Genomic DNA, 26,722 nt, shown 5'->3' with positions numbered 1-26,722 from the left:
AAGACTGAGTCTTCCTACTATCTATGTTTTGAACCATTCCTGTGACACTAGTTATAGATTCCGATGCTTCACTTCAGGTTTACTGTATACCTCTGACCTTATTGCCGATGAAACACAGAAATTGCATCGGAATTAAATACAAAAGGCACAATGCCGACTTAAGGACAAGAAGACTGTCTCTTCTTACTGGCTATGTTTTGAACCATTCCTGTGACACTAGTTATAGATTCCGATGCTTCACTTCAGAGTTACTGTTTCCCTTGGACCTTCTTATTGACGATGAAACACAGAAATTGTATCGGACGTAAATACAAATGGCACAATGCCGACTTAAGTACAAGAAGACTGACTCTTCTACTGTCTATGTTTTGAACCATTTCTGTGACACTAGTTATAGAGTGCGATGCTTCACTTCAGGTTCACTGTATCCCTTGGGCCTTCTTATTGACGATGAATCACAGAAATTGCATCGGAATTAAATACAAAAGGCACAATCCCGACTTAAGTACAAAAAGACTGACTCTCCTTACTGTCTGCATATTGCACCATTCCTGTGACACTAGTTATAGATTCCGATGCTTCACTTCAGGTTTACTGTATCCCTCTGACCTTCTTATTGCCGTTGAAACACAGAAATTGCATCGGAATTAACCCTGCTGTTCTGTTCACTTTTACTTGACATATATACTGTTCGGGTCAATATGACCCGACCTATCAGAATGCTTTAGAAACATAAATTTTGGTACAGTTTTAGCTATCGACATTGTTGTTCTATTCCAGTACCTTGTTAGTAATAATAATAATAATAATAATAATAATAATAATGGTAATAATAATAATAATAACAATGCATACAACTTTATTGAGGGATATTTTTCATTTAAATATGCACATAAATTTGAAACAACAGACAGTTTCCATTACAGGCATTCAACTTAGAAAGCACTACAGTTTTTCCATACTTCTATTCTTATTGTTGACAGTTTAGACGTAAGTATTGACATTTTCTAACAACAGACAGTTGTCATTACAGATATTCATCTTAGAGCACACTACAGTACAGAACACACTACAGTTTTTTTATTACATTCCAACATAGAAAGCACTACAACTTTAGAATCCTCTCTTCTTACTGATTGTAGTTTAGGCACAAGTATTCACATAAATTTGAAACAACAGAATTTTCAATACAATCATCTTATAAAATACTACAGTTCTTTTCTTACTGCTTGCACTGTGGACACAAGTAGGTTACATGTTTCTTGCAAATATGTTTACTACATTTTCCACACACCATGTTTGTTTTATTGTCATTACTTGATGGACAGAACTTACAGCGTGCACGTTTTGTAGATTTTCTTGTTGTTACCGATTCTGACACACCACCCACATCATTCGGGTTTTGGATGCTTGTGACCATTCTCAAAGAATCTTCTGTTCTTGGGAAATGCGTTCTTGATGCAATATGTTCTTTTATCAGTGACTTTCCAAGTTCCTCCAAGAATATTCTCCTTCTAGTCAATTTGCTTGCATTCCAATTAGGGTCAACCGAAATCCACAAAACGTATGCATTATAAGCAGAAACATCAAGAATATTGTAGAAAACTATCATTGGCCACCTATTACTTTTTCGTTTGCATGTATATGTACCTAATAACTGATCAAGCGTGTCTACAGCACCTTTGGTTGAATTATAGTCCAAAATCATTTTTGGCTTCTTATCAGCCCTGTCACTGATTTCCGCATCATGGTGGAGAGTGCTCATAAGTACAACATTCTTGTGTCTCTTAGGAATATAATTAACCACAGTAGTGTCATTTGTGAAGTAAAATGAAGAGCTGTGTACCTCCTTGTTGGTCATTTTGTGTGGAAGCTCCGGCTTATTTTTCCGTATAGTTCCCAACATAGTCAATTTCCTTTTCAGAAGCAGCTGCCCCAAATTGTACGACGTAAAAAAGTTGTCACACGTGATATTCTGACCACGTAACTCAGAAGTGAGATCAGATACCACCCTCATTCCCTGATTTCTTTCTGGTGCCGCTCCACTCACCTTTCCTGTATAAATTTGGGCTTTCAGTACGTATGAAGTTTTGCTGTCACACATGGTCCATATTTTGATCCCATATTTTGCCGGTTTACTTGGGATATACTGCTTGAATGGACAGCGACCTCTAAATGCTACTAACTGCTCGTCAACAGTAACATTTTCTCCTGGATTATACAGTTTAGGAAGGACCTCTACCCACTTCTCCCAAATACTACGAATTGCGGCAAGTTTGTCAGTACGTCGTCTTTCCTCTCTAGTAGATTTCTTGTCAAATCGCAGGACACGTGATATCTTACAGAATGTTTCATGAGACATGGTTGCTCGAAATATGTTTCGCCCAGTATCTTTATCCCACAAACTTTTTGTAGACTCCCCATGAGATCGATATACACCCGCTAGGAGTAAGAGTCCTAAGTATGCATGGAAAACAGAACCATCAATATCTGTCCACTGTTCACCATAAACTCGCTGCCCTTCAATATTTGTCATCTCTATTATTTCATTTTGAAGCGCTGTGTGAAATACTGCTTCAAATGAACATTTTACATCAGATATTCTGCTGACTGCATACCTGGTAACTCCTGGGGTACTCTTGATGATGTTCGAAGCTGGTAGGCGACCATGTTGTGCTGGTGGATGCAACTGCCATTCTATATTCCCATTTTTAGAAAGAAAAGTCTCTACACTATTTTGTATGGGCTGTGGACTGTCGTAACTGTCATCGGAACACTCGCTTTCAGATGCATTGCTGATGTGATCTTCAAACTCAGAAAGTGATCCTTCATCTGGTGAGGCATTTACTATTTCTTCCAACTCACGATCATTCAATGGTCTCATCGCCATGGTGTCACAAGTCAAACTGGGCAGAAACAAAGCATTCCAATTATTGAGAACTGCCAATTATTATTTCCTGGGGAAAGCAACAAACAAGCCCATTGTTGTGAACGCATGGAGCTTTAGGTGATTGTTGAGAGTAAGTTGGAATGATGCAGTCACTATTCCCACACAACACAACAAAAATAATTTTCGCCATTTCCAGATTTTAGAAATAAATACGAGTTACACTAAACATATTTGTGTCGGGTCATTATGACCCGAACATTACATATGCAACTATTACAGTTGAAGCCCAAACTTCTTAAACTTTTTTAAAACCTTTTAAAACACATGCTGCTCATCCATTTTCAGACAAAGTCACAAAGTTTCATAAATATATATTGGTATTTACATAATGTAAAATAACGTTCATATTCGTTTCGGGTCATATAGACCCGAACAGAACAGCAGGGTTAAATACGAAAGGCACAATGCAAACTTAAGTACAAGAAGACTGACTCTTCTGACTGACTATGTTTTGAACCATTCCTGTGACACTACTTGTAGATTCCGATGCTCCACTTCAGATTTACTGTATCACTCTGACCTTCTTATTGACGATGAAACACAGAAATTGCATCGGAATTAATTAGAAAAGGCACAATGCCGACTTAAGTACAAGAAGACTGACTCTTCTTACTGTCTATGATTTGAACCATTCCTGTGACACTAGTTGAAGATTACGATGCTTCACTTCAGGTTTACTGTATCCCTTGGACCTTCTTATTGACAATGAAACACAGAATTTACATCGGAATTAAATACAAAAGGCACAATGCCGACATAAGTACAAGAAGACTGACTCTTCCAACTGTCTATGTTTTGAACCATTCCTGTGACACTAGTTATCGATTCCGATGCTACACTTCCGGTTTACGGTACCCCTCTGACCTTCTTATTGACGATGAAACACAGAATTTGCATCGGAACTAGTTAGAAAAGGCACAATGCCGACTTAAGTACAAGAAGACTGACTCTTCTTACAGTCTATGTTTTGAACCATTCCTGTGAAACTAGTTATAGTTTCCGATTCTTCACTTCAGGTTTACTGTATCCCTTGGACCTTCTTATTGACGATGAAACACAGAAATTGCATCGGAAGTAAATACAAAAGGCACAATGCCGACTTAAGTACAAGAAGACTGAATCTTCCTACTGTCTATGATTTGAACCATTCCTGTGACACTAGTTATAGATTCCGATGCTTCACTTCAGGTTTACTGTATCCCTTGGACCATCTTATTGACGTTGAAACACAGAAAATCCATCGGAATTAAATACAAAAGGCCAAATGCCGACATAAGAGCATGACGACCGACTCTTCCTACTGACTATGTTTTGAACCATTCCTGTGACACTATGTATAGATTCCGATGCTTCACTTGAGGTTTACTGTATCCCTTGGACCTTCTTATTGACGATGAAACACAGAAATTGCATCGGAATTAAATACAAAAGGCAATATGCCGATTTAAGGACAAGAAGACTGACTCTTCTTACTGTGACACTAGTTATAGATGCGGATGCTTCACTTCAGGTTTATTGTATCCCTCTGACCTTCTTATTGCCGATGAAACACGGAAATTGCATCGGAATTAAATAGAAAAGGCACAATGCCGACTTAAGTACTAGAAGACTGACTCTTCTTACTCTCTATGTTATGAACCATTCCTGTGACACTAGTTATAGATTCCGATGCTTCACTCCAGGTTTACTGTATACCTTAGACCTTCTTATTGACGATGAAACACAGATATTGCATAGGAATTAAATAGAAAAGGCACAATGCCGACTTAAGTACAAGAAGACTGACTCTTCTTACTGACTATGTTTTGAACTATTCCTGTGACACTAGTTATAGATTACGATGCTTCACATCAGGTTTACTGTATACCTTGGACCTTCTTATTGACGATGAAACTCAGAAAATGCATCGGAATTAAATACAAAAGGCACAATGCCGACTTAAGTACAAGAAGACTGACTCTTCCTACTGTCTATGTTTTGAACCATTCCTGTGACACTAGTTTTGGATTCCGATGCTTCACTTCAGGTTTACTGTATCCCTCTGACCTTCTTATTGTTGATGAATCACAGAAATTGCATCGGGATTAAATACAATAGGCACAATGCCGACTTAAGTACAAGAAGACTGACTCTTCCTACTATCTATGTTTTGAACCATTCCTGTGACACTAGTTACAGATTCCGATGCTTCACTTCAGGTTTACTGTATACCTCTGACCTTATTGCCGATGAAACACAGAAATTGCATCGGAATTAAATACAAAAGGCACAATGCCGACTTAAGGACAAGAAGACTGTCTCTTCTTACTGGCTATGTTTTGAACCATTCCTGTGACACTAGTTATAGATTCCGATGCTTCACTTCAGAGTTACTGTTTCGCCTGGACCTTCTTATTGACGATGAAACACAGAAATTGTATCGGACGTAAATACAAATGGCACAATGCCGACTTAAGTACAAGAAGACTGACTCTTCTACTGTCTATGTTTTGAACCATTTCTGTGACTCTAGTTATAGAGTGCGATGCTTCACTTCAGGTTTACTGTATCCCTTGGGCCTTCTTATTGACGATGAATCACAGACATTGCATCGGAATTAAATACAAAAGGCACAATCCCGACTTAAGTACAAGAAGACTGAATCTTCTTACTGTCTGTATATTGAAGCATTCCTGTGACACTAGTTATAGATTCCGATGCTTCACTTCAGGTTTACTGTATCCCTCTGACCTTCGTATTGCCGTTGAAACACAGAAATAGCATCGGAATTAAATACGAAAGGCACAATGCAAACTTAAGTACAAGCAGACTGACTCTTCTTACTGACTATGTTTTGAACCATTCCTGTGACACTAGTTGTAGATTCCGATGCTCCACTTCAGGTTTACTGTATCCCTCTGACCTTTTTCTTGACGATGAAACACAGAAATTGCATCGGAATTAATTAGAAAAGGCTCAATGCCGACTTAAGTACAAGAAGACTGACTCTTCTTACTGTCTATGATTTGAACCATTCCTGTGACACTAGTTGAAGATTACGATGCTTCACTTCAGGTTTGCTGTATCCCTTGGACCTTCTTATTGACGATGAAACTCAGAATTTACATCGGAATTAAATACAAAAGGCACAATGCCGACATAAGTACAAGAAGACTGACTCTTCCAACTGTCTATGTTTTGAACCATTCCTGTGACACTAGTTATCGATTCCGATGCTACACTTCCGGTTTACGGTACCCCTCTGACCTTCTTATTGACGATGAAACACAGAAATTGCATCGGAACTAGTTAGAAAAGGCACAATGCCGACTTAAGTACAAGAAGACTGACTCTTCTTACAGTCTATGTTTTGAACCATTCCTGTGACACTAGTTATAGTGTCCGATTCTTCACTTCAGGTTTACTGTATCCCTTGGACCTTCTTATTGACGATGAAACACAGAAATTGCATCGGAATTAAATACAAAAGGCACAATGCCGACTTAAGTACAAGAAGACTGAATCTTCCTACTGTCTATGATTTGAACCATTCCTGTGACACTAGTTATAGATTCCGATGCTTCACTTCAGGTTTACTGTATCCCTTGGACCATCTTATTGACGTTGAAACACAGAAAATCCATCGGAATTAAATACAAAAGGCCAAAAGCCGACATAAGAGCATGACGACCGACTCTTCCTACTGACTGTGTTTTGAACCATTCCTGTGACACTAGTTATAGATTACGATGCTTCACTTCAGGTTTACTGTATACCTTGGACCTTCTTAGTGACGATGAAACACAGAAATTGCATCGGAATTAAATACAAAAGGCACAATGCCGACTTAAGTAAAAGAAGACTGACTCTTCCTACTGTCTATGTTTTGAACCATTCCTGTGACACTAGTTTTGGATTCCGATGCTTCACTTCAGGTTTACTGTATCCCTCTGACCTTCTTATTGTTGATGAAACACAGAAATTGCATCGGGATGAAATACAAAAGGCACAATGCCGACTTAAGTACAAGAAGACTGACTCTTCTACTATCTATGTTTTGAACCATTTCTGTGACACTAGCTATAGAGTGCGATGCTTCACTTCAGGTTTACTGTATACTTTGGGCCTTCTTATTGACGATGAATCTTAGAAATTGCATCGGAATTAAATACAAAAGGCACAATCCCGACTTAAGTACAAGAAGACTGACTCTTCATACTGTCTGTATATTGAACCACTCCTGTGACACTAGTTATAGATTCCGATGCTTCACTTCAGGTTTACTGTATCCCTCTGACCCTCTTATTGCCGGTGAAACAGAGAAATTGCATCGGAATTAAATACGAAAGGCACAATGCCGACTTAAGTACAAGAAGACTGACTCTTCTTACTGACTATGTTTTGAACCATTCCTGTGACACTAATAATAGATTCCGATGCTTCACTTCAGGTTTACGGTACCCCTCTGTACTTATTATTGCCGATGAAACACAGAAATTGCATCGGAATTAATTAGAAAAGCCACAATGCCGACTTAAGTACAAGAGGACTGACTCTTCTTACTGTCTATGATTTGAACCATTCCTGTGACACTAGTTGAAGATTACGATGCTTCACTTCAGGTTTACTGTATCCCTCTGACCTTCTTATTGCCCGTGAAACACAGAAATTGCATCGGAAACAAATACAAAAGGCACAATGCCGACATAAGTACAAGAAGACTGACTCTTCCAACTGTCTATGTTTTGAACCATTCCTGTGACACTAGTTGTAGATTCCGATGCTCCACTTCAGGTTTACTGTATCCCTCTGACCTTCTTATTGACGATGAAACACAGAAATTGCATCGGAATTAAATAGAAAAGGCACAATGCCGACTTAAGTACTAGAAGACTGACTCTTCTTACTCTCTATGTAATGAACCATTCCTGTGACACTAGTTATAGGTTCCGATGCTTCACTCCAGGTTTACTGTATCCCTTGGACCTTCTTATTGACGATGAAACACAGAAATTGCATAGCAATTAAATAGAAAAGGCACAATGCCGACTTAAGTACAAGAGGACTGACTCTTCTTACTGACTATGTTTTGAACTATTCCTGTGACACTAGTTATAGATTGCGATGCTTCACTTCAGGTTTACTGTATACCTTGGACCTTCTTATTGACGATGAAACACAGAAATTGCATCGGAATTAAATACAAAAGCACAATGCCGACTTAAGGACAAGAAGACTGACTCTTCTTACTGACTATGATTTGAACCATTCCTGTGTCACTAGTTATATATTCCGATGCATCACTTCAGAGTTACTGTTTCCCTGGGACCTTATTGACGATGAAACACAGAAATTGTATCGGAATTAAATACAAATGGCACAATGCCGACTTAAGTACAAGAAGACTGACTCTTCTTACTGTCTGTACATTGAACCATTCCTGTGACACTAGTTATAGATTCCGATGCTTCACTTCAGGTTTACTGTATCCCTCTGACCTTCTTATTGCCGGTGAAACACAGAAATTGCATCGGAATTAAATACGAAAGGCACAATGCCGACTTAACTACAAGAAGACTGACTCTTCTTACTGACTATGCTTTGAACCATTCCTGTGACACTAGTTATAGATTCCGATGCTTAACTTCAGGATTACTGTATCCCTCTGACCTTCTTAGTGACGATGAAACATAGAAATTGAATCGGAATTAAATAGAAAAGGCACAATGCCGAATTAAGTACAAGGTGACTGACTCTTCTTACTGTCTATTTTTGAGCCATTCCTGTGACACTAGTTATAGACTCCGATGCACCACTCCAGGTTTACTGTATCAATTGGACCTTCTTATTGACGATGAATCACAGAAATTGCATCGGAATCAAATACAAAAGGCACAATGCTGACTTAAGTAAGAGAAGTCCGACTCTTCTTACTGTCTATGATTTGAACCATTCCTTTGACCCTAGTTATAGATTCCGATGCTTCACTCCAGGTTTACTGTATCCCTCTGACCTTATTGCCGATGAAACACAGAAATTGCATCGGAATTAAATACAAATGGCACAAAGCCGACTTAAGTACAAGAAGACTGACTCTTCTACTGTCTATGTTTTGAACCATTTCTGTGACACTAGTTGTAGAGTGCGATGCTTCACTTCTGGTTTACTGGATCCCTTGGGCCTTCGTATCTCGATGAATCACAGAAACTGCATCGGAATTAAATACAAATGGCACAATGCCGACATAAGTACAAGAAGACTGTCTCTTCTTACTGTCTGTATATTGTACCATTCTGTGACACTAGTTATAGATTCCGATGCTTCACTTCAGGTTTACTGTATCCCTCTGACCTTCTTATTGACGATGAAACACAGAAATTGCATCGGAATTAATTAGAAAAGGCACAATGCCGACTTAAGTACAAGAAGACTGACTCTTCTTACTGTCTATGATTTGAACCATACCTGTGACACTGGTTGAAGATTACGATGCTTCACTTCAGGTTTACTGTATCCCTTGGACCTTCTTATTGACGATGAAACACAGAAATTACATCGGAATTAAATACAAAAGCACAATGCCGACATAAGTACAAGAAGACTGACTCTTCCAACTGGCTATGTTTTGAACCATTCCTGTGACACTAGTTACAGATTCCGATGCTTCACTTCAGGTTTACGGTACACCTCTGACCTTCTTATTGCCGATGAAACACAGAAATTGCATCGGAATTAATTAGAAAAGGCACAATGCCGACTTATGTACAAGAGGACTGACTCTTCTTACTGACTATGATTTGAACAGTTCCTGTGACACTAGTTGAAGATTACGATGCTTCACTTCAGGTTTATTGTATCCCTCTGACCTTCTTATTGACGATGAAACACAGAAATTGTATAGGAATTAAATACGAAAGGCACAATGCCAACTTAAGTACACGAAGACTGACTCCTCTTACTGACTATGCTTTGAACCATTCCTGTGACACTAGTTATAGAGTGCGATGCTTCACTTAAGGTTTACTGTATCCGTTGGGCCTTCTTATTGACGATGAATCACAGATATTGAATCGGAATGAAACACAAAAGGCACAATCCCGACTTAAGTACAAGAAGACTGACTCTTCTTACTGTCTGTATATTGAACCATTCCTGTGACACTAGTTATAGATTCCGATGCTTCACTTCAGGTTTACTGTATCCCTCTGACCTTCTTATTGCCGGTGAAACACAAAATTTGCATCGGAATTAAATACAAAAGGCACAATGCCGACATAAGTACAAGAAGACTGACCCTTCCAACTGTCTATGTTTTGAACCATTCCTGTGACGCTAGTTGTAGATTCCGATGCTCCACTTCAGGTTTACTGTATCCCTCTGACCTTCTTATTGACGATGAAACACAGAAATTGCATCGGAATTAATTAGAAAAGGCACAATGCCGACTTAAGTACAAGAAGACTGACTCTTCTTACTGTCTATGACTTGAACCATTCATGTGACACTAGTTGAAGATTACGATGCTTCACTTCAGGTTTATTGTATCCCTCTGACCTTCTTATTGCCGGTGAAACACAGAAATTGCATCGGAATTAAATACGAAAGGCACAATGCCGACTTAACTACAAGAAGACTGACTCTTCTTACTGACTATGCTTTGAACCATTCCTGTGACACTAGTTATAGATTCCGATGCTTAACTTCAGGATTACTGTATCCCTCTGACCTTCTTAGTGACGATGAGACATAGAAATTGAATCGGAATTAAATAGAAAAGGCACAATGCCGAATTAAGTACAAGGTGACTGACTCTTCTTACTGTCTATTTTTGAACCACTCCTGTGACACTAGTTATAGACTCCGATGCATCACTCCAGGTTTACTGTATCCCTTGGACCTTCTTATTGACGATGAAACACAGAAATTGCATCGGAATCAAGTACAAAAGGCAAAATGCTGACTTAAGTAAGAGAAGACTGACTCTTCTTACTGCCTATGATTTGAACCATTCCTGTGACCCTAGTTATAGATTCCGATGCTTCACTCCAGGTTTACTGTATCCCTCTGACCCTCTTATTGACGATGAAGCACAGAAATTGCTTCAGAATTAAATAGAAAATGCACAATGATGACCAAAGTACAAGAAGACAGACTCTTCTTACTGACTATGTTTTGAACTATTCCTGTGACACTAGTTATAGATTGCGATGCTTCACTTCAGGTTACTGTATACCTTGGACCATCTTATTGACGATGAAACACAGAAATTGCATCGGAATTAAATACAAAAGGCACAATGCCGACTTAAGTACAAGAAGACTGACTCTTCCTACTGTCTGTGTTTTGAACCATTCCTGTGACACTAGTTTTGGATTCCGATGCTTCACTTCAGGTTTACTGTATCCCTCTGACCTTCTTATTGTTGATGAAACACAGAAATTGCATCGTGATTAAATACAGAAGGCACAATGCCGACTTAAGTACAAGAAGACTGACTCTTCCTACTATCTATGTTTTGAACCATTCCTGTGACACTAGTTATAGATTCCGATGCTTCACTTCAGGTTTACTGTATCCCTCTGACCTTCTTATTGACGATGAAACACAGAAATTGCATCGGAATTAATTAGAAAAGGCACAATGCCGACTTAAGTACAAGAAGACTGACTCTTCTTACTGTCTATGATTTGAACCATTCCTGTGACACTAGTTGAAGATTACGATGCTTCACTTCAGGTTTACTGTATCCCTCTGATCTTCTTATTGCCGGTGAAACACAAAATTTCCATCGGAATTAAATACAAAAGGCACAATGCCGACATAAGTACAAGAAGACTGACCCTTCCAACTGTCTATGTTTTGAACCATTCCTGTGACGCTAGTTGTAGATTCCGATGCTCCACTTCAGGTTTACTGTATCCCTCTGACCTTCTTATTGACGATGAAACACAGAAATTGCATCGGAATTAATTAGAAAAGGCACAATGCCGACTTAAGTACAAGAAGACTGACTCTTCTTACTGTCTATGACTTGAACCATTCATGTGACACTAGTTGAAGATTACGATGCATCACTTCAGGTTTATTGTATCCCTCTGACCTTCTTATTGCCGGTGAAACACAGAAATTGCATCGGAATTAAATACGAAAGGCACAATGCCGACTTAACTACAAGAAGACTGACTCTTCTTACTGACTATGCTTTGAACCATTCCTGTGACACTAGTTATAGATTCCGATGCTTAACTTCAGGATTACTGTATCCCTCTGACCTTCTTAGTGACGATGAGACATAGAAATTGAATCGGAATTAAATAGAAAAGGCACAATGCCGAATTAAGTACAAGGTGACTGACTCTTCTTACTGTCTATTTTTGAACCACTCCTGTGACACTAGTTATAGACTCCGATGCATCACTCCAGGTTTACTGTATCCCTTGGACCTTCTTATTGACGATGAAACACAGAAATTGCATCGGAATCAAGTACAAAAGGCACAATGCTGACTTAAGTAAGAGAAGACTGACTCTTCTTACTGCCTATGATTTGAACCATTCCTGTGACCCTAGTTATAGATTCCGATGCTTCACTCCAGGTTTACTGTATCCCTCTGACCCTCTTATTGACGATGAAGCACAGAAATTGCTTCAGAATTAAATAGAAAATGCACAATGATGACTAAAGTACAAGAAGACAGACTCTTCTTACTGACTATGTTTTGAACTATTCCTGTGACACTAGTTATAGATTGCGATGCTTCACTTCAGGTTACTGTATACCTTGGACCATCTTATTGACGATGAAACACAGAAATTGCATCGGAATTAAATACAAAAGGCACAATGCCGACTTAAGTACAAGAAGACTGACTCTTCCTACTGTCTGTGTTTTGAACTATTCCTGTGACACTAGTTTTGGATTCCGATGCTTCACTTCAGGTTTACTGTATCCCTCTGACCTTCTTATTGTTGATGAAACACAGAAATTGCATCGTGATTAAATACAGAAGGCACATTGCCGACTTAAGTACAAGAAGACTGACTCTTCCTACTATCTATGTTTTGAACCATTCCTGTGACACTAGTTATAGATTCCGATGCTTCACTTCAGGCTTACTGTATCCCTCTGACCTTATTGCCGATGAAACACAGAAATTGCATCGGAATTAAACACAAATGGCACAAAGCCGACTTAAGTACAAGAAGACTGACCCTTCTACTGTCTATGTTTTGAACTATTCCTGTGACACTAGTTATAGATTCCGATGCTTTACTTCAGGTTTACTGTATCCCTCTGATCTTCTTATTGCCGGTGAAACACAGAAATTGCATCGGAATTAAATACAAAAGGCACAATGCCGACTACAGTACAAGAAGACTGACTCTTCTTACAGTCTATGTTTTGAACCATTACTGTGACTCTAGTTATAGATTTCGGTGCTTCACTCCAGGTTTACTGTTTCCCTTGGACCTTCTTATTGACGATGAAACACAGGAATTGCATCAGAATGAAATAGAAAAGGCACAATGCCGAGTAAGTACAAGAAGACTGACGCTTCTTACTGACTATGTTTGAACCATTCAGGTGACACTACTTAATGATTCCGATGCTTCACTTCAGGTTTGCTGTATCCCTTGGACCTTCTTATTGACGATGAAACACAGATATTGCATTGGAATTAAAAAGAAAAGTAGCAATGCCGACTTAATTGCAAGAAGACAGACTCTTCTTACTGTTTATGTTTTGAACCATTCCAGTGACACTAGTTATAGATTCCGATGCTTCACTACAGGTTTACTGTATCCCTTGGACCTACTTATTGACGATGAAACACAGAAATTGCATCGGAATTAAATACAAAAGGCACAATGCCGACTAAAGTACAAGAAGACTGACTCTTCTTACAGTCTATGTTTTGAACCATTCCTGTGACACTAGTTATAGATTCCGGTGCTTCACTTCAGGTTTACTGTATCCCTCTGAACTTTTTATTGACGATGAAACACAGAAACTGCATCGGAATTAAATACAAAAGGCTCAATGCTGGCTTAACTACAAGAAGACTGCCTCTTCTTACTGACTATGTTTTGAACCATTCTTGTGACACTAGTTATAGGTTCCGATGATTCACTCCAGGTTTACTGTATCCCTTGGACCTTCTTATTGCCGGTGAAACACAGAACTTGCATCGGAATTAAATACGAAAGACACAATGCCGACATAAGTACAAGAAGACTGACTCTTCCAACTGTCTATGTTTGAACCATTCCTGTGACACTAGTTGTAGATTCCGATGCTCCACTTCAGGTTTACTGTATCCCTCTGGCCTTCTTATTGACGATGAAACACAGAAATTGCATCGGAATTAATTAGAAAAGGCACAATGCCGACCTAAGTACAAGAAGACTGACTCTTCTTACTGTCTATGATTTGAACCATTCCTGTGACACTAGTTGAAGATTACCATGCTTCACTTCAGGTTTACTGTATCCCTCTGACCTTCTTATTGCCGGTGAAACACAGAAATTGCATCGGAATTAAATACGAAAGGCACAATGCCGACTTAACTACAAGAGGACTAACTCTTCTTACTGACTATGCTTTGAACCATTCCTGTGACACTAGTTATGGATTCCGATGTTTAACTTCAGGATTACTGTATCCCTCTGACCTTCTTAGTGACGATGAAACAGAAATTGCATCGGAATTAAATAGAAAAGGCACAATGCCGAATTAAGTACAAGGAGACTGACTCTTCTTACTGTCTATTTTTGAACCATTCCTGTGACACTAGTTATAGACTCCGATGCATCACTCCAGGTTTACTGTATCCCTTGGATCTTCTTATTGACGATAAAACACAGAAATTGCATCGGAATCAAGTACAAAAGGCACAATGCTGACTTAAGTAAGAGAAGTCTGACTCTTCTTACTGACTATGATTTGAACCATTCCTCTGACCCTAGTTATAGATTCCGATGCTTCACTCCAGGTTTACTGTTTCCCTTGGACCTTCTTATTGACGATGAAGCACAGAAATTGCTTCAGAATTAAATAGAAAATGCACAATGATGACTAAAGTACAAGAAGACAGACTCTTCTTACTGACTATGTTTTGAACTATTCCTGTGACACTAGTTATAGATTGCGATGATTCACTTCAGATTACTGTATACCTTGGACCTTCTTATTGGCGATGAAACACAGAAATTGCATCGGAATTAAATACAAAAGGCACAATGCCGACTTAAGTACAAGGAGACTGACTCTTCTTACTGTCTATGATTTGAACCATTCCTGTGACACTAGTTGAAGATTACGATGCTTCACTTCAGGTTTACTGTATCCCTCTGATCTTCTTATTGCCGGTGAAACACAAAAATTGCATCGGAATTAAATACAAAAGGCACAATGCCGACATAAGTACAAGAAGACTGACCCTTCCAACTGTCTATGATTTGAACCATTCCTGTGACACTAGTTGTAGATTCCGATGCTCCACTTCAGGTTTACTGTATCCCTCTGACCTTCTTATTGACGATGAAACACAGAAATTGCATCGGTATTAATTAGAAAAGGCACAATGACGACTTAAGTACAAGAAGACTGACTCTTCTTACTCTCTATGATTTGAACCATTCCTGTGACACTAGTTGAAGATTACGATGCTTCACTTCAGGTTTATTGTATCCCTCTGACCTTCTTATTGCCGGTGAAACACAGAAATTGCATCGGAATTAAATACGAAATGCACAATGCCGACTTAACTACAAGAAGACTGACTCTTCTTACTGACTATGCTTTGAACCATTCCTGTGACACTAGTTATAGATTCCGATGCTTAACTTCAGGATTACTGTATCCCTCTGACCTTCTTAGTGACGATGAAACACAGAAATTGAATCGGAATTAAATAGAAAAGGCACAATGCCGAATTAAGTACAAGGTGACTGACTCTTCTTACTGTCTATTTTTGAACCATTCCTGTGACACTAGTTATGGACTCCGATGCATCACTCCAGGTTTACTGTATCCCTTGGACCTTCTTATTGACGATGAAACACAGAAATTGCATCGGAATCAAGTACAAAAGGCACAATGCTGACTTAAGTATGAGAAGTCTGACTCTTCTTACTGCCTATGATTTTAACCATTCCTGTGACCCTAGTTATAGATTCCGATGCTTCACTCCAGGTTTACTGTATCCCTCTGACCCTCTTATTGACGATGAAGCACAGAAATTGCTTCAGAATTAAATAGAACATGAACAATGATGACTAAAGTACAAGGAGACTGACTCTTCTTACTGACTATGTTTTGAACTATTCCTGTGACACTAGTTATAGATTGCGATGCTTCACTTCAGGTTACTGTATACCTTGGACCTTCTTATTGACGATGAAACACAGAAATTGCATCGGAATTAAATACAAAAGGCACAATGCCGACTTAAGTACAAGAAGACTGACTCTTCCTACTGTCTATGTTTTGAACTATTCCTGTGACACTAGTTTTGGATTCCGATGCTTCACTTGAGGTTTACTGTATCCCTCTGACCTTCTTATTCTTGATGAAACACAGAAATTGCATCGTGATTAAATACAAAAGGCACAATGCCGACTTAAGTACAAGAAGACTGACTCTTCCTACTATCTATGTTTTGAACCATTCCTGTGACACTAGTTATAGATTCCGATGCTTCACTTCAGGTTTACTGTATCCCTCTGACCTTATTGCCGATGAAACACAGAAATTGCATCGGTATTAAATACAAATGGCACAAAGCCGACTTAAGTACAAGAAGACTGACCCTTCTACTGTCTATGTTTTGAACCATTTCTGTGACACTAGTTATAGAGTGCGATGCTTCACTTCAGGTTTACTGTATCCCTTGGGCCTTCTTATTGACGATGAATCACAGAAATTGCATCGGAATTAAATACAAAAGGCACAATGCCGACTTAAGTACAAGAAGACTGACTCTTCTTACTGTCTGTATATTGTACCATTCTGTGACACTAGTTATAGATTCCGATGCTTCACTACAGGTTTACTGTATCCCTCTGACCTTCTTATTGCCGGTGAAACACAGAAATTGCATCGGAATTAAATACAAAAGGCACAATGCCGACTACAGTACAAGAAGACTGACACTTCTTACTGTCTATGTTTTGAACCATTCCTGTGACTCTAGTTATACATTCCGATGCATCACTCCAGGTTTACTGTATCCCTTGGACCTTCTTATTGACGATGAAACACAGGAATTGCATCAGAATGAAATAGAAAAGGCACAATGACGACTTAAGTACAAGAAGAGTGACGCTTCTTACTGACTATGTTTGAACCATTCCTGTGACACTACTTAATGATTCCGATGCGTCACTTCAGGTTTACTGTATCCCTTGGACCTTCTTATTGACGATGAAACACAGATATTGCATTGGAATTAAATAGAAAAGGAGCAATGCCGACTTAATTGCAAGAAGACAGACTCTTCTTACTGTTTATGTTTTGAACCATTCCAGTGACACTTGTTATAGATTCCGATGCTTCACTACAGGTTTACTGTATCCCTTGGACCTACTTATTGACGATGAAACACAGATATTGCATCGGAATTAAATACAAAAGGCACAATGCCGACTAAAGTACAAGAAGACTGACTCTTCTTACAGTCTATGTTTTGAACCATTCCTGTGACACTAGTTATAGATTCCGATGCTTCATTTCAGGTTTACTGTAACCCTCTGACCTTCTTATTGCCGGTGAAACACAAAAATTGCATCGGAATTAAATACGAAAGACACAATGCCGACATAAGTACAAGATGACTGACTCTTCCAACTGTCTATGTTTTGAACCTATCCTGTGACACTAGTTGTAGATTCCGATGCTCCACTTCAGATTTACTGTATCCCTCTGGCCTTCTTATTGACGATGAAACACAGAAATTGCATCGGAATTAATTAGATAAGGCACAATGCCGACCTAAGTACAAGAAGACTGTCACTTCTTACTGTCTATGATTTGAACCATTCCTGTGACACTAGTTGAAGATTACGATGCTTCACTTCAGGTTTACTGTATTCCTCTGACCTTCTTATTGCCGGTGAAACACAGAAATTGCATCGGAATTAAATACGAAAGGCACAATGCCGACTTAACTACAAGAAGACTGCCTCTTCTTACTGACTATGTTTTGAACCATTCTTGTGACTCTAGTTATGGATTCCGATGATTCACTCCAGGTTTACTGTATCCCTTGGACCTTCTTATTGACGAAGAAACACAGAACTTGCATCGGAATTAAATACAAAAGGCACAATGCCGACTTTAGTTCAAGAAGACTGACTCTTCTTACTGTCTATGTTTGGAACCATTCCTGTGACTCTAGTTATAGATTCCGATGCTTCATTTCAGGTTTACTGTATCCCTCTGACCTTCTTATTGCCGGTGAAACACAGAAATTGCATCGGAATTAAATACGAAAGACACAATGCCGACATAAGTACAAGAAGACTGACTCTTCCAACTGTCTATGTTTTGAACCATTCCTGTGACACTAGTTGTAGATTCCGATGCTCCACTTCAGATTTAATGTATCCCTCTGGCCTTCTTATTGACGATGAAACACAGAAATTGCATCGGAATTAATTAGAAAAGGCACAATGCCGACTTAAGTACAAGAAGACTGACTCTTCTTACTGTCTATGATTTGAACCATTCCTGTGACACTAGTTGAAGATTACGATGCTTCACTTCAGGTTTACTGTATTCCTCTGACCTTCTTATTGCCGGTGAAACACAGAAATTGCATCGGAATTAAATACGAAAGGCACAATGCCGACTTAACTACAAGAGGACTAACTCTTCTTACTGACTATGCTTTGAACCATTCCTGTGACACTAGTTATAGATTCCGATGCTTAACTTCAGGATTACTGTATCCCTCTGACCTTCTTAGTGACGATGAAACACAGAAATTGCATCGGAATTAAATAGAAAATGCACAATGCCGAATTTAGTACAAGGAGACTGACTCTTCTTACTGTCTATTTTTGAACCATTCCTGTGACACTAGTTATAGACTCCGATGAATCACTCCAGGTTTACTGTAACCCTTGGACCTTCTTATTGACGAAGAAACACAGAAATTGCATCGGAATTAAATACAAAAGGTTCAATGCCGACTTTAGTTCAAGAAGACTGACACTTCTTACTGTCTATGTTTTGAACCATTCCTGTGACTCTAGTTATACATTCCGATGCATCACTCCAGGTTTACTGTATCCCTTGGACCTTCTTATTGACGATGAAACACAGAAATTGCATCGGAATTAAATACAAAAGGCACAATCCCGACTTAAGTACAAGAAGACTGACTCTTCTTACTGTCTGTATATTGAACCATTCCTGTGACACTAGTTATAGATTCCGATGCTTCACTTCAGGTTTACTGTATCCCTCTGACCTTCTTATTGCCGGTGAAACACAGAAATTGCAACGGAATTAAATACGAAAGGCACAATGCCAACTTAAGTACAAGAAGACTGACTCTTCTTACTGACTATGCTTTGAACCATTCCTGTGACACTAGTTGTAAATTCCGATGCTCCACTTCAGGTTTACTGTATCCCTCTGACCTTCTTATTGACGATGAAACACAGAAATTGCATCGGAATTAATTAGAAAAGGCACAATGCCGACTTAAGTACAAGAAGACTGACTCTTCTTACTGTCTATGATTTGAACCATTCCTGTGACACTAGTTATAGATTCCGATGCTTCATTTCAGGTTTACTGTATCCCTCTGACCTTCTTATTGCCGGTGAAACACAGAAATTGCATCGGAATTAAATACGAAAGACACAATGCCGACATAAGTACACGAAGACTGACTCTTCCAACTGTCTATGCTTTGAACCATTCCTGTGACACTAGTTGTAGATTCCGATGCTCCACTTCAGATTTACTGTATCCCTCTGGCCTTCTTATTGACGATGAAACACAGAAATTGCATCGGAATTAATTAGAAAAGGCACAATGCCGACCTAAGTACAAGAAGACTGACTCTTCTTACTGTCTATGATTTGAACCATTCCTGTGACACTAGTTGAAGATTACGATGCTTCACTTCAGGTTTACTGTATTCCTCTGACCTTCTTACTGCCGGTGAAACACAGAAATTGCATCGGAATTAAATACGAAAGGCACAATGCCGACTTAACTACAAGAGGACTAACTCTTCTTACTGACTGTGCTTTGAACCATTCCTGTGACACTAGTTATAGATTCCGATGCTTAACTTCAGGATTACTGTATCCCTCTGACCTTCTTAGTGACGATGAAACACAGAAATTGCATCGGAATTAAATAGAAAAGGCACAATGCCGAATTAAGTACAAGGAGACTGACTCTTCTTACTGTCTATTTTTGAACCATTCCTGTGACACTAGTTATAGACTCCGATGCGTCACTCCAGGTTTACTGTATCCCTTGGACCTTCTTATTGACGATGAAACACAGAAATTGCATCGGAATCAAGTACAAAAGGCACAATGCTGACTTAAGTAAGAGAAGTCTGACTCTTCTTACTGCCTATGATTTAAACCATTCCTGTGACCTTAGGTATAGATTCCGATGCTTCACTCCAGGTTTACTGTATCCCTCTGACCCTCTTATTGACGATGAAGCACAGAAATTGCTTCAGAATTAAATAGAAAATGCACAATGATGACTAAAGTACAAGAAGACTGACTCTTCTTACTGACTATGTTTTGAACTATTCCTGTGACACTAGTTAGAGATTGCGATGCTTCACTTCAGGTTACTGTATACCTTGGACCTTCTTATTGACGATGAAACACAGAAATTGCATCGGAATTAAATACAAAAGGCACAATGCCGACTTAAGTACAAGAAGACTGACTCTTCCTACTGTCTATGTTTTGAACCATTCCTGTGACACTAGTTTTGGATTCCGATGCTTCACTTCAGGTTTACTGTATCCCTCTGACCTTCTTATTGTTGATGAAACACAGAAATTGCATCGTGATTAAATACAAAAGGCACAATGCCGACTTAAGTACAAGAAGACTGACTCTTCCTACTAACTATGTTTTGAACCATTCCTGTGACACTAGTTATACATTCCGATGCTTCACTTCAGGTTTACTGTATCCCTCTGACCTTATTGCCTAAGAAACACAGAAATTGCATCGGAATTAAATACAAATGGCACAAAGCCGACTTAAGTACAAGAAGACTGACCCTTCTACTGTCTATGTTTTGAACCATTTCTGTGACACTAGTTATAGAGTGCGATGCTTCACTTCAGGTTTACTGTATCCCTTGGGCCTTCTTATTGACGATTAATCACAGAAATTGCATCGGATTTAAATACAAAAGGCACAATGCCGACTTAAGTACAAGAAGACTGACTCTTCTTACTGTCTGTATATTGTACCATTCTGTGACACTAGTTATAGATTCCGATGCTTCACTTCAGGTTTACTGTATCCCTCTGACCTTCTTATTGCCGGTGAAACGCAGAAATTGCATCGGAATTAAATACGAAAGACACAATGCCGACTTAAGTACAAGAGGACTAACTCTTCTTACTGACTATGTTTTGAACCATTCTTGTGACACTAGTTATGGATTCCGATGATTCACTCCAGGTTTACTGTATCCCTTGGACCTTCTTATTGACGAAGAAACACAGAACTTGCATCGGAATTAAATACAAAAGGCACAATGCCGACTTTAGTTCAAGAAGACTGACTCTTCTTACTGTCTATGTTTGGAACCATTCCTGTGACTCTAGTTATAGATTCCGATGCTTCATTTCAGGTTTACTGTATCCCTCTGACCTTCTTATTGCCGGTGAAACACAGAAATTGCATCGGAATTAAATACGAAAGACACAATGCCGACATAAGTACAAGAAGACTGACTGTTCCAACTGTCTATGTTTTGAACCATTCCTGTTTCACTAGTTGTAGATTCCGATGCTCCACTTCAGATTTACTGTATCCCTCTGGCCTTCTTATTGACGATGAAACACAGAAATTGCATCGGACTTAATTAGAAAAGGCACAATGCTGACTTAAGTACAAGAAGACTGACTCTTCTTACTGTCTATGATTTGAACCATTCCTGTGACACTAGATGAAGATTACGATGCTTCACTTCTGGTTTACTGTATTCCTCTGACCTTCTTATTGCCGGTGAAACACAGAAATTGCATCGGAATTAAATACGAAAGGCACAATGCCGACTTAACTACAAGAGGACTAACTCTTCTTACTGACTATGCTTTGAACCATTCCTGTGACACTAGTTATAAATTCCGATGCTTAACTTCAGGATTACTGTATCCCTCTGACCTTCTTAGTGACGATGAAACACAGAAATTGCATCGGAATTAAATAGAAGAGGCACAATGCCGAATTTAGTACAAGGAGACTGACTCTTCTTACTGTCTATTTTTGAACCATTCCTGTGACACTAGTTATAGACTCCGATGCATCACTTCAGGTTTACTGTATCCCTTGGACCTTCTTATTGACGAAGAAACACAGAAATTGCATCGGAATTAAATACAAAAGGTAGAATGCCGACTTTAGTTCAAGAAGACTGACTCTTCTTACTGTCTATGTTTTGAACCATTCCTGTGACTCTAGTTATACATTCCGATGCATCACTCCAGGTTTACTGTATCCCTTGGACCTTCTTATTGACGATGAAACACAGGAATTGCATCAGAATGAAATAGAAAAGGCACAATGCCGACTTAAGTACAAGAAGAGTGACGCTTCTTACTGACTATGTTTTGAACCATTCCTGTGACACTACTTAATGATTCCGATGCTTCACTTCAGGTTTACTGTATCCCTTGGACCTTCTTATTGACGATGAAACACAGATATTGCATCGAAATTAAATAGAAAAGGAACAATGCCGACTTAATTGCAAGAAGACTGACTCTTCTTACTGTTTATGTTTTGAACCATTCCAGTGACACTAGTTATAGATTCCGATGCTTTACTACAGGTTTACTCTATCCCTTGGACCTACTTATTGACGATGAAACACAGAAATTGCATCGGAATTAAATACAAAAGGCACAATCCCGACTTAAGTACAAGAAGACTGACTCTTCTTACTGTCTGTATATTGAACCATTCCTGTGACACTAGTTATAGATTCCGATGCTTCACTTCAGGTTTACTGTATCCCTCTGACCTTCTTATTGCCGGTGAAACACAGAAATTGCAACGGAATTAAATACGAAAGGCACAATGCCAACTTAAGTACAAGAAGACTGACTCTTCTTACTGACTATGCTTTGAACCATTCCTGTGACACTAGTTGTAAATTCCGATGCTCCACTTCAGGTTTACTGTATCCCTCTGACATTCTTATTGACGATGAAACACAGAAATTGCATCGGAATTAATTAGAAAAGGCACAATGCCGACTTAAGTACAAGAAGACTGACTCTTCTTACTGTCTATGATTTGAACCATTCCTGTGACACTAGTTATAGATTCCGATGCTTCATTTCAGGTTTACTGTATCCCTCTGACCTTCTTATTGCCGGTGAAACACAGAAATTGCATCGGAATTAAATACGAAAGACACAATGCCGACATAAGTACAAGAAGACTGACTCTTCCAACTGTCTATGCTTAGAACCATTCCTGTGACACTAGTTGTAGATTCCGATGCTCCACTTCAGATTTACTGTATCCCTCTGGCCTTCTTATTGACGATGAAACACAGAAATTGCATCGGAATTAATTAGAAAAGGCACAATGCGGACCTAAGGACAAGAAGACTGACTCTTCTTACTGTCTATGATTTGAACCATTCCTGTGACACTAGTTGAAGATTACGATGCTTCACTTCAGATTTACTGTATCCCTCTGGCCTTCTTATTGACGATGAAACACAGAAATTGCATCGGAATTAATTAGAAAAGGCACAATGCGGACCTAAGGACAAGAAGACTGACTCTTCTTACTGTCTATGATTTGAACCATTCCTGTGACACTAGTTGAAGATTACGATGCTTCACTTCAGGTTTACTGTATTCCTCTGACCTTCTTACTGCCGGTGAAACACAGAAATTGCATCGGAATTAAATACGAAAGGCACAATGCCGACTTAACTACAAGAGGACTAACTCTTCTTACTGACTATGCTTTGAACCATTCCTGTGACACTAGTTATAGATTCCGATGCTTAACTTCAGGATTACTGTATCCCTCTGACCTTCTTAGTGACGATGAAACACAGAAATTGCATCGGAATTAAATAGAAAAGGCACAATGCCGAATTAAGTACAAGGAGACTGACTCTTCTTACTGTCTATTTTTGAACCATTCCTGTGGCACTAGTTATAGACTCCGATGCATCTCTCCAGGTTTACTGTATCCCTTGGACCTTCTTATTGACGATGAAACACAGAAATTGCATCGGAATTAAATACAAAAGGTACAATGCCGACTTTAGTTCAAGAAGACTGACTCTTCTTACTGTCTATGTTTTGAACCATTCCTGTGACTCTAGTTATACATTCCGATGCATCACTCCAGGTTTACTGTATCCCTTGGACCTTCTTATTGACGATGAAACACAGGAATTGCATCAGAATGAAATAGAAAAGGCACAATGCCGACTTAAGTACAAGAAGAGTGACGCTTCTTACTGACTATGTTTTGAACCATTCCTGTGACACTACTTAATGATTCCGATGCTTCACTTCAGGTTTACTGTATCCCTTGGACCTTCTTATTGACGATGAAACACAGATATTGCATCGAAATTAAATAGAAAAGGAACAATGCCGACTTAATTGCAAGAAGACTGACTCTTCTTACTGTTTATGTTTTGAACCATTCCAGTGACACTAGTTATAGATTCCGATGCTTTACTACAGGTTTACTGTATCCCTTGGACCTACTTATTGACGATGAAACACAGAAATTGCATCGGAATTAAATACAAAAGGCACAATCCCGACTTAAGTACAAGAAGACTGACTCTTCTTACTGTCTGTATATTGAACCATTCCTGTGACACTAGTTATAGATTCCGATGCTTCACTTCAGGTTTACTGTATCACTCTGACCTTCTTATTGCCGGTGAAACACAGAAATTGCAACGGAATTAAATACGAAAGGCACAATGCCAACTTAAGTACAAGAAGACTGACTCTTCTTACTGACTATGCTTTGAACCATTCCTGTGACACTAGTTGTAAATTCCGATGCTCCACTTCAGGTTTACTGTATCCCTCTGACATTCTTATTGACGATGAAACACAGAAATTGCATCGGAATTAATTAGAAAAGGCACAATGCCGACTTAAGTACAAGAAGACTGACTCTTCTTACTGTCTATGATTTGAACCATTCCTGTGACACTAGTTATAGATTCCGATGCTTCATTTCAGGTTTACTGTATCCCTCTGACCTTCTTATTGCCGGTGAAACACAGAAATTGCATCGGAATTAAATACGAAAGACACAATGCCGACATAAGTACAAGAAGACTGACTCTTCCAACTGTCTATGCTTTGAACCATTCCTGTGACACTAGTTGTAGATTCCGATGCTCCACTTCAGATTTACTGTATCCCTCTGGCCTTCTTATTGACGATGAAACACAGAAATTGCATCGGAATTAATTAGAAAAGGCACAATGCCGACCTAAGGACAAGAAGACTGACTCTTCTTACTGTCTATGATTTGAACCTTTCCTGTGACACTAGTTGAAGATTACGATGCTTCACTTCAGGTTTACTGTATTCCTCTGACCTTCTTACTGCCGGTGAAACACAGAAATTGCATCGGAATTAAATACGAAAGGCACAATGCCGACTTAACTACAAGAGGACTAACTCTTCTTACTGACTATGCTTTGAACCATTCCTGTGACACTAGTTATAGATTCCGATGCTTAACTTCAGGATTACTGTATCCCTCTGACCTTCTTAGTGACGATGAAACACAGAAATTGCATCGGAATTAAATAGAAAAGGCACAATGCCGAATTAAGTACAAGGAGACTGACTCTTCTTACTGTCTATTTTTGAACCATTCCTGTGACACTAGTTATAGACTCCGATGCATCACTCCAGGTTTACTGTATCCCTTGGACCTTCTTATTGACGATGAAACACAGAAATTGCATCGGAATCAAGTACAAAAGGCACAATGCTGACTTAAGTAAGAGAAGTCTGACTCTTCTTACTGCCTATGATTTAAACCATTCCTGTGACCCTAGTTATAGATTCCGATGCTTCACTTCAGGTTTACTGTATCCCTCTGACCCTCTTATTGACGATGAAGCACAGAAATTGCTTTAGAATTAAATAGAAAATGCTCAATGATGACTAAAGTACAAGAAGACTGACTCTTCTTACTGACTATGTTTTGAACTATTCCTGTGACACTAGTTAGAGATTGCGATGCTTCACTTCAGGTTACTGTATACCTTGGACCTTCTTATTGACGATGAAACACAGAAATTGCATCGGAATTAAATACAAAAGGCACAATGCCGACTTAAGTACAAGAAGACTGACTCTTCCTACTGTTTGTGTTTTGAACCATTCCTGTGATACTAGTTTTGGATTCCGATGCTTCACTTCAGGTTTACTGTATCCCTCTGACCTTCTTATTGTTGATGAAACACAGAAATTGCATCGTGATTAAATACAAAAGGCACAATTCCGACTTAAGTACAAGAAGACTGACTCTTCCTACTATCTATGTTTTG

General features: G+C 39.0%; 1 protein-coding gene across 1 annotated transcript; it reads right to left on the bottom strand.

Annotated features, from left to right (window-relative positions):
- Positions 1-671: 671 nt before the first annotated feature.
- LOC124742019 (piggyBac transposable element-derived protein 4-like) lies at positions 672-2,884 on the bottom strand. Its single transcript, XM_047248745.1, has 2 exons — positions 1,227-2,884; positions 672-783 (listed from the first exon to the last, which is right to left on the bottom strand). The coding sequence occupies exons 1-2, from the start codon at positions 2,882-2,884 to the stop codon at positions 672-674; spliced, it is 1,770 nt and encodes a 589-aa protein (XP_047104701.1).
- Positions 2,885-26,722: the final 23,838 nt, after the last annotated feature.

The sequence above is a fragment of the Schistocerca piceifrons genome, unplaced genomic scaffold (genome assembly GCF_021461385.2).
Source record: "Schistocerca piceifrons isolate TAMUIC-IGC-003096 unplaced genomic scaffold, iqSchPice1.1 HiC_scaffold_2112, whole genome shotgun sequence".
NCBI lineage: Eukaryota > Metazoa > Arthropoda > Insecta > Orthoptera > Acrididae > Schistocerca > Schistocerca piceifrons.
Note: the sequence above shows the minus strand (reverse complement) of the source record. Positions and strands in the feature narration are given on the sequence as shown.

Excerpts from the sequence above, each read along its gene's own strand:
- LOC124742019 (XM_047248745.1), bottom strand. The coding sequence starts at position 2,884 with ATGAGACCATTGAATGATCGTGAGTTGGAAGAAATAGTAAATGCCTCA. Across the intron at positions 784-1,226 it reads TTGTGTCCACAGTGCAAGCA|GTACTGGAATAGAACAACAA; the intron begins GTAAGAAAAGAA and ends ATTACTAACAAG.